General features: G+C 38.9%; 1 protein-coding gene across 2 annotated transcripts in view; it reads right to left on the bottom strand.

The window, feature by feature from the left end:
* Nucleotides 1-9354, bottom strand: part of ANO6 (anoctamin 6) — a 217026-nt gene that overhangs the window by 31417 nt on the left and 176255 nt on the right. For both annotated transcript variants that reach the window (XM_014584198.2, XM_006168558.2), the window contains 2 exons: nt 5083-5225; nt 2443-2520 (listed from right to left, as the gene is read on the bottom strand). In XM_014584198.2, coding sequence (XP_014439684.1) covers nt 2443-2520; nt 5083-5225 — 221 coding nt within the window. The remainder of the gene's footprint in view (nt 1-2442; nt 2521-5082; nt 5226-9354) is intronic.

Here is a 9354-nt window from a genome sequence, read left to right as displayed (position 1 = left end):
TTTTTTTTTTTTTTACACTTTTTAAGCAACCTGCTTATAGAGGAGGGATGGTACTTCTTCTGGCAATCTCTTTCATTCTCTCTTTTCCTTCATAGTTAAGTTCTTTATTTAAAATTTTTTCTTTTTTTGTTGAGAGGTTTATGCTATACAGTGCGTGCGCTTACCAGAAAGACAGAGACAGAAAGCAAGAAATCACTCCAATCACTCCCCCCCCGGGGGGGGGGGGGTGATGGCCATGCCGCAATCCCTTCTCCTCCATTCTCCTCTCAGGATCTTGGGCATGCACATGTGCCTGGCATGAGTTTAAGCTGCCGGGTCTGGGACTTGTACCGCAGTCGACTACATGGGAGTCCAGTGACATAGTCATTGTGCTATTTGCTGGTCCCTATAGTTCAGTTTTAATGTTTGTGAAATAAGATTGTGTGTGTGTGTGTGTCTATAACATACATAAAATCAGCTAAGGTTGAGAAAAAAAATCACAGAAGATTTACTGAGTCTTCTCTCAGCACAATATACATGGCCTATAAATATTACCTCCACAATGATTTTTTATAATTGCTAATTATGATAGTTAACATTCTTTAAATGCTTACTGTTTACAAACCTCCACACATCCATATTTGTTTAACCCTCGTAACAGGCCTGTGATGTATTAGGATTGCATCTCTTTTCATATGGGATATAGAAGCTCTAAATAAGTAAATAATTTGCCCAAGATTAAGCAACTAGAAAGCAAAAGAATTGGGATCCCCAAAGACAAATGTGAAAGTACCCAATAGTGAAGACTGGTTGTTTTCGCTTACCTCAGTCCATTTCCATCCTAGAAAAGGTCCCAGATTTTGTTTTGGGGACGATAACCTATCTTTATTTTCAGCCCTGGAGTTTAGATGAGATTTCCCCAATGTGTTCCAGAGGTGAATTCTGATTTTCTTGAGACAAATTGAGATATCTAATCCTACTGGCCCTGCAATGATTAAGGATCGACACATGCCCCCGTAAGAGCCACTGAGCTGAAGAAGACATCTGTCAGTGTGTATGGGTAAGAGAAGCTTCCTCTGCTGAAAGAGGAACCCAGTAAGGGAGGCTTCCTTTTTCTCGGATATGTTATAAGATCTGGAATGCTGCAGCCATTTTGCTACCATGTAGACTCACCATGTCAGGAAGCTATGTGAGGCAGAATGAAATCTGAATAAAACACAGCCCTTAAGCCAGCTGTGGTGGCACAGCAGTAATTTAAGGCACTGTGATGCCAGACTCATGTGGGGAAGCTGAGTTTGCATCCTGAGGTCCCACTGTATGTCCTGGGAGTGTATGTCTGATTGGGTAATACCATATGAAAGAGGTCCTGGGTTTGTGTCCTGGGACCTCTATGAGTACTTCACAGGCACATGCCCATGATGTGAGCCAGCTGAGACTAGAGGTAGGTCATGGTGTGAAGACCCTGTTTCTCTCTCTGTCCCTCACTGAAAAAAAGAAGTAAATAAAGATGTTTGGGGTGCTTGTCTCTGTGCCACTGTCTCCAGTGCCAAATTACTGAGAGGGAAGTAAATAAGCTAAAACTAAAACAAAAACACATTTTTGATGTACAGAAATCTTTAAAATTTCCCCTGAAACTTCTCCAATTGTAAGTTTAGATAGATATTTTACATCTAGAGATCATATCTTAATCACTATTTCTAGTTTTTTATTTTTTGAAAGTTTCTGGAATTTATTAGTGTATATAGTTCTAAGTATGGTTTTGAACCTCAATTTTTCCCCAAGTAGCTAACAAATTTGTTATTACCATTTACTGAAAAATCTCTATTTAGTCCGTGGATTTCTAACGCTTCTCTTTACACAGATTATTGATATCAGGGCCCATTTCTGGGCCTCATGTCTTATTCTCCAACCTGGCTATTCTTGAACCAATAAAACTTTCACTAAATTATTATAGTACTAATGAGATTTTCTTAATTATGAACTCAAAAATAATAAATTCTGATATTTTCAAAATATTATCTTTTATCTATAATCATTTGTTTAAGGCTTCTTTTCTGTCTTTCAATAGTTTGCATATCTTCTTTGGTAACTCCTATTACTTTTGGTTAAGGGTGTTCCTAGACATTGTATTTCAGTTGCTGCTGCTGGAAAACGTTAGAATTCTTAATGCCTCCCATTTGATGTCTTCACCAGAAACTGGAAAATCCTGAATTACAGACCTAATTCAAACAAATGAAGATGAGGAAACTGGCAGAACCAGTGAGAACAGATAAAGATATTTGAAACCTTGAGGGTTAGTCCAGGTGGTGGCTAAGTAGGTCTCTAGAAACATCTCTTTCTATGAGACCAGTTTCCAGCCTCAGCTTTTAGTTTCTTTGACATTTAAAATTAGATATTAGAATTTTTTGGACACTAAAAGTATATTGTAAAATTATTCAAAATTCGTTTGTAATAGACTCTTACCCAGAAAAAGACAGCACTTGCACAAAGGGTTACCCGTATACATTTTCCACAAGCAGTAAAAGGAATGCGTTCTTCTTCCTAATTAAAAAAGAAAAAGTTTAATCAACGACATTACTCAAATGAAATTGTTTTTTCTCCTGATTTGTTAATAAATCTTAAGTTTAATCTTTAAAAATTAGTTGGCAGGGATCAGCAGTTAGCGTAATGGCTATGCCACTGGACTCCCATGTAGTTGACCGTGGTTCGAATCCCAGACCTGGTGGCTTTAACTCACGCTGGGAGTGTGTGCATGCGTGCCCAAGATCCCGAGAGGAGAAGGGATTGCAGTGTGGCCATCCCCCCAGGGGGTGATTTCTCGCTTTCTATCTCTCTGTCTCTCTCTGTCTGGTGAGCGCACACGCCCTATAGCAAAAACCTCTCCGAAAATAAATAAATAAATAAATAAATAGTTGGCAAATATAGTTTTATTACTCATAACTGCACACTTTTTAAAATTTCAAACACAACAAAACATGTACAGTGTTCATTTTAATAACAATTTTTAGAAAATGCAATCATGGGTAATAGATATTTATCTGCCAGGACCCAGGCTGAGAAGTATGGGAATCTGACAGTGACAAGCTACATTCCTGAGCTTGTTTTAGGTTTTAGAAATTACTGTGATGGTAGTGCAGGACCCAGGCAGGACAAAAGCTTTCAGAGATGTCTGCAGTACTAGGTAACCATTCTATGTTTCTTGGTTGAGTTTTCCATATTAGTGATTTTGTGTAATGATGAATTTTTAGAGTTTTCAATTTATTAATATATTTAAATTCTTATAAGAAAATATTTCTTATTACTTACCTGGATTATAAGAGCAACTGTAATGTGATAATAGCTTAGATGGCATTTACTTTATGCCAGGTACTATTCTAAATAAGTTCTACACATTAAATCGATTAATCCTTTACCACAAACATGAAGAAACAACTCATTACTCCCAGTTTATAGATGACAAAATGGAGGCACAGAGAAGTTAGGTAATTTGCCCAAGATTATCCAATTATACGTTGCTGTGTTCAGATCTGAATACTGACATTCTCATGCTGGAGACTTCACCCTCACCCAATAGGCCTCTCTAGACCAATAGACTACAAATTAGTAAGACATGAAATGAGGAAGGAAGATACAGAAAAATGAAACTTCATCTGCAGGGTTTTTTAGAGAGATTTTTGCTATAGGATGTGTGCCTGCCAGAGAGACAGAGACAGAAAACAAGAAATTACCCTGCAGTGGAGATGGCCATGCCACAATCCTATCTCCTCCATTCTCCTCTTGGAACTCTGGGCATGCAAACATACATGTCCAACATGAGTTTTAAGCTGCCAGGTCTGGGACTCAAACCACAATCAACTACGTTAGAGTCCAGCAACGTAATCATTATGCCATCTACTGGTCTCGTAGTTTTTAAACAAGCAACTTAGTAATTGATGTAAAATATAAAATTGGCAGGTTTAAATGATCAAATTATCTTTTCTTCAGTATTTTTCCTATGTTGCTGATATTACACATTTTTATTTTTCAGTTACTCAAGAGACTTGATGGATATCTAATTTTGTCTAAACTTTAGCATTCATTTCTGAATACATGGTATTTGAACAACACATATTTTGACCCCCATCTTTTCTCACCAATAGTGGATCTGTCATCATAGAAATTATATGAAGATTGTTACATTGTAAAAGAAATGTCACCTGCTATAGGTAATCGAACCTCACTCTTTTCCATTTATAAAATGAGGAGGTTGAATTGGTTCCTCCAGGTCCTTTTAGTGTCACCATGCTGTAAATCTGTGATTCAATTTATAAAATCTACAGTTGGGACATTTTCAGATATTCTTGGTAAAAGCACAGCTTCTTTTCAAGTTATTCATATTCAGAACCTACTGTTGGTAAGCTGCTGGCTGCAAATACAATCAGCTCTACATTTTCTGTGTCAATGGAAAGAAGCAATAATGCAAATGATTCAAATGACATCTTTTGGGGGCTTTGAAATATTTGTACAGAGAGAGAAATAGTTTTTATTTTTTCAATCATCGTATCAGCAGTGATAGAAAATGCCCAGCACAAAGCCGCAACATAGCTGGGTCTCAGTAAATGTTGCCTTCTTTATGCATCCTTTCTTCCACTTTAGGATAACAGCCATGCTATTCTGTGCATATCCCAGCCAGAAGGTGGAGCACTGACTGAGGCTTAGTGCAAGTTAGTCTAGGATGAAGGGGCCGTACTAATGAAAGTGTGTGAGAAAAACTGAGAATCAACTATGAAAACTGATGCATTGTCCCTTACACAGCTATGCCATAGTCTATTTTCTTGTTCACATTTTTTACTGTTATTATGAAAGAGGGGACCACATCTGTCTCTTACCTGTGGTTTTAGGTGTGTTTCTTCACCTTAGCTGCACATTAGAATCACCAGAGACGCGTTAAGAAATCCCTATGCCTAGAACACAGCCCAGGATACTGAGTACCGAGAGAGTATGCAGTGACGAGTCTCAGGCATCAGTGTTTGTTAAACTCCCCCAGTTGATTCCAGTGTATAGCCAAAGCTGAGAATCAATGCAGTAAACAGAATAAATTACATCTAAATACAAGCTCCTTACCTGTGTAATCTCATTTATCACCACATGATTACACTGTGCTTCATATTCTGGCCGGGGCTGTTCTTCCTGCTGTAACTCAACAGTGTCCCACTCATACTCAAGTTCTGCTTGGCGCCGCTTCCAGAACTCCAAAAACAGGGTGACTAACAGAGAGACAGACCAGGATCATGTGGCCTTCGATGACTGATGTTTCAGAAATCTATACTGCATGATTATTTTATATATGGCAAATAAAATCCAACTTACAGATGACATTAATATTTAAAAGCAAGAAAAATAATTTCAAAAAAGATGTTGATAATTTACACAATTTATGAAATGGACAACCCCTTACAGGAACGGTAATAATGTGATCAGATGGCATGTGAGTATGTCTAATGCTAAAGCATCTGTTACCAGCACTTCATTGCCAACTACAAAGCACAAATGATGATCATAATTCAAAAGCAGTCTGTGGTCTATCTTCTAATCTGCTTTTCCCTCCCTCCTTTCCTACCTAAGATCCTGGGGGTAGGGGTGGGAGAATACCTTTGGATTTCTCAAATAAATTAAAATAATATTTCACACAGAAAACTACTATTTTGTTTAATCTCATGTAAAGTATGAATAATTTTTAGAAAACATTATTTTTCAGAATATGTAACTTCAACTACTAAATACAAACATCACATGTTAACTAAAAATGGAATTTCAGGGTCTATCCTGAAGGCCCTTCTGCCAATCAGGCTGCTACCCCTAAACCTCTCCAATATAGAAATCCAGGAATTACCTCTGTTCTATTCACGAATATTTTTTATGTGCATAGCAAATGCAAAATAAAGAAAAGTAAGACACAGTCTCCCCTTCCGGAAGCTCCTGGGGATATGGCAATTACCCTGCGCCTGAAATGACAGGTACAGTAGACTACTGAGAGACCACAATGAGAGTGAGTGCAGGCTGTTCTGAGTGTTGAGCCAGAACATCCAACGGGGTGTTCCAGGGGAGGCCTTCCCACAGTGGCCACTTCAATAAGTCTTGAAATGATTCAGATCTGATCTGAGTGGTAGGTGAAATGTGAAGACCACTCCCTTCCAGATAGCTGCACATGCAAAGGCAAAAGAGGCCAGAGAGCTAGGAATTTTCCAGGAATTACAAATAGTCTGGTAGTGAGAGAAGGGTGGGATGAGGAGGTGGGGCAACCAGATGAGGTATCTGCAGGGGACATCACGACGGGATCTGTGTGCTTGGAAAGGAGATGGAGGAGGCGTCAAAGGTGGCTACAGAACCCTAGAGACAAGGAGACCTACTGGTAGGTACAGGATGAGGGACACTGAGCAGGTACACTGATTGGTTGCAAGTATGGTATGAATGCAAGAACAGGTCAAGGATGCTGGCTATCTGGCTTGAGAAATTTCTTAAATCCCAGTGCCACTCCTTAAAATAAATATGATAAGAAAAGCAAGTCTGAAAGAGAATATAACTGGTTTGGTTATGATCAGGAGCCTGTGGGCTACTCAAAAAGAAATGTTTAGCAGATAGTAAAAGTCTAGAATACAGGAAGAAGATGTGGGCTGAGTCAGGAATTTTCATGGTAAGTGCAACCTGGGCTAGAAGTGGATGAGATCACTAAATGAGTTACAGAGTGGTAGTTCTCCCAATGGCTATGCATAAAAGGCACCTGGGGAGCTTTTAAAAAGTACTGAGCCTGGGCACCACCCCCGAGAGATTCTGATTTAGTTGGTCTGGAATGCAGCCCGAGCATAGTTATTTCTAATTTTTTTTTTTTAAAGCTCTAATAATCAGTCAGGACTGAGAACCACTGGATTTTCTAACCCATTCCTGTTTTTCAGAGTGTACCACCCCTCCCAAATAATATAATTATATCAATCAAAAATATGTCTGCATCTTTCTAAAAGCTTGCTACAATGTTATTAACATACACTGCATTTTGTCATTGATCTAAAGGTTGATAACAGCCAAATTATTTATAGAGTTCTTATTCTGTGCTTGTCACTTTCTGTCTATGAGCCTTAGGTAATTTGCTTAATCTCTCAGCATGTCATTTTTCTCATCTTTAAAATTGTTTCATTTACTCAGTATGTATCTATAATAGCTACAGTATCAACAGATGATTCATGAAAATAAACTTCTCTCCCAAAAAGCAACATAAGCAATTCTAATTAGTTCTGTAACAGTGAATACTCTCCCCCTTCTCTCCCCTGAGCTTGAACATAAGGGGTTCAAAGGCTGTTGTTTACCAATCCTGAACTTCAGGAGCTGCTCTGCTTGGGAAGTGATAGGGTTTCAATGCAAGCAAGAAATGACCTGTAGAAAGATACATTGTTAACAAATCTTCAACCCTAAATGCAAACCCCTGGGAGTCCTGAAAATGGGTGGGAGTTTTTGGTTCCTCATTTCATGAAGCTAAGGACTCTGCAGGGTCTATGGAAGACACTGGTAACCTAATATAATTGCCCAGTGTTCTGGAGTACTCCTAGACCACGTTGATGTTGGCTGTCAATGCTGTGTGCCCCAGATTGCAAGCACCAGGACCTGGGGTGACTGTGCATGATCCCAGACTGGAATGCCTGTTCTCTATCTTCCACTCTCCCTGCAACAAGACTAACTGTAGAACTCCACTGCACTTCAGTTCTTTGGAAAAATCACACACCATGAGGCTCCAGTTGATTAGCCACAGTGAAAACTCTTACATAAATATATAATAAGAGATAGGAGGAGAAAGGTTGCCTGAGACTTGGGAATCATAAGCAGCTTCTCTTTTTACTCATGTAATTACATCTCAAGAAAGTATGCAACAGATTAAAAAAGTTCATATAGAAAAAAAGGTTTAGAGCAATACAACGTCAGTGTTATTATGTCCTGCCATACGTCAGGACAAGACACACAGTCTGGCACATGGAGTGTTCTGGTTGCTATAAAAAATTTGCTGCTGAAGATTTGGAATGTTTTAACAGGTCCCAAACCATTCAGACTGCCTTACTCATAGAGGCAGATAAGGTAGATGAGCGTGTTCCACCTTTATGTCAAGTTACTGAAATTCAAAGGCAGAAAGTTAGCTACATTTTTCAGACTCTCTTGCAGCTATGGCTCTAGATAAGAGATGCTCATCAGATGCATCTGTGTCACTTAAATCAGAAACCAAGTTTAATGGAGGCAGAGGTGGTGGACGTAGGAGCTGTGTTATTTTTGCTGGGATATGTGGAGAGTAGTCAATCTGAGAAAACTATATTTCCTCCTACCTAAGAAATCAGAGTCCATAACTAAAGACAAGAATAGAGAAGTAATACCTGGTTAAAACAAACAAACAAACAAAATGACAGTCTTTTGAAGTCAGACTTAAGATGACAGATTCCAAAACAATTGCAGGCAGGAGGAGAACAGAGTGGTGGCAGTTGCCCTTTGGCCTAGTGCTCCTCCACCGTTTCCCAGTTAAAACCTACTTACATATCAAAGGGCATTAGGACAAAAAGAATAACTCCTGCTTAAACACCCTTCCAGAGAGCTTTACATTGCATGACAAATAGAAGAGAGGATACTTTGAGATCTAAATTATGTCATTAGAGACTCCTGATCCTGCCAATAGAAAACAACATGAGCTGATATCCTTTCAAACTCTAAAAAAATAAAAATAAAAAATGGTTTATATGCAATATAATCCTGCAACATGGTATACAGTTGCAGTATTAGAGACAGCTACTCAATCTGCATTTACCCCTAATGATTGGCAGGTGTTAGACAAGACATGCTTGTCAGGAGGAGATGATCTTTTGTGGAAATCTAACTGGTTTGAAAAAGCCCAAGAGCAGGCAAATAAAAATCAACAACATAAAATACCTATCACATTTAAAATGTTGACTGCAGCAAGTAAACAGGCCTATAGCGCCACATAAATTAGACATACCCCATGATGGGTGCCACTTGCCAGGACCTACTCGGCTGAACATGTTTTTCTGAGTGGGGAAGGCTGTGGATTAGAAATAAATGCAATAACAAACACACGAGTATAAAAAAGTGAGGATCCAGTGGCCCCATCTTCTCTGATGGAGAAGCTGTGATCCGAACCAGCCTCAGGTTTACTTTTTGAAAGGGCAGAAAATGGGGTAAGAGGAAATGGAATGTAAAGAAAATGAGGGAAGAGGAAATTGAATATAAAGCCATTCCATTTTGGATGTAAATCGTCTGAAGATGTGAAAATGACTGGTGAAGCAGAGCAGAGAGGGTAGGATTTCTGTCTTGACCATGTGAAAATGACTGGTGAAGCAGAGCAGAGAG

Source organism: Tupaia chinensis, unplaced genomic scaffold (assembly GCF_000334495.1).
Source record: "Tupaia chinensis unplaced genomic scaffold, TupChi_1.0 Scaffold145870_1, whole genome shotgun sequence".
Classification (NCBI taxonomy): domain Eukaryota; kingdom Metazoa; phylum Chordata; class Mammalia; order Scandentia; family Tupaiidae; genus Tupaia; species Tupaia belangeri.
Note: the sequence above shows the minus strand (reverse complement) of the source record. Positions and strands in the feature narration are given on the sequence as shown.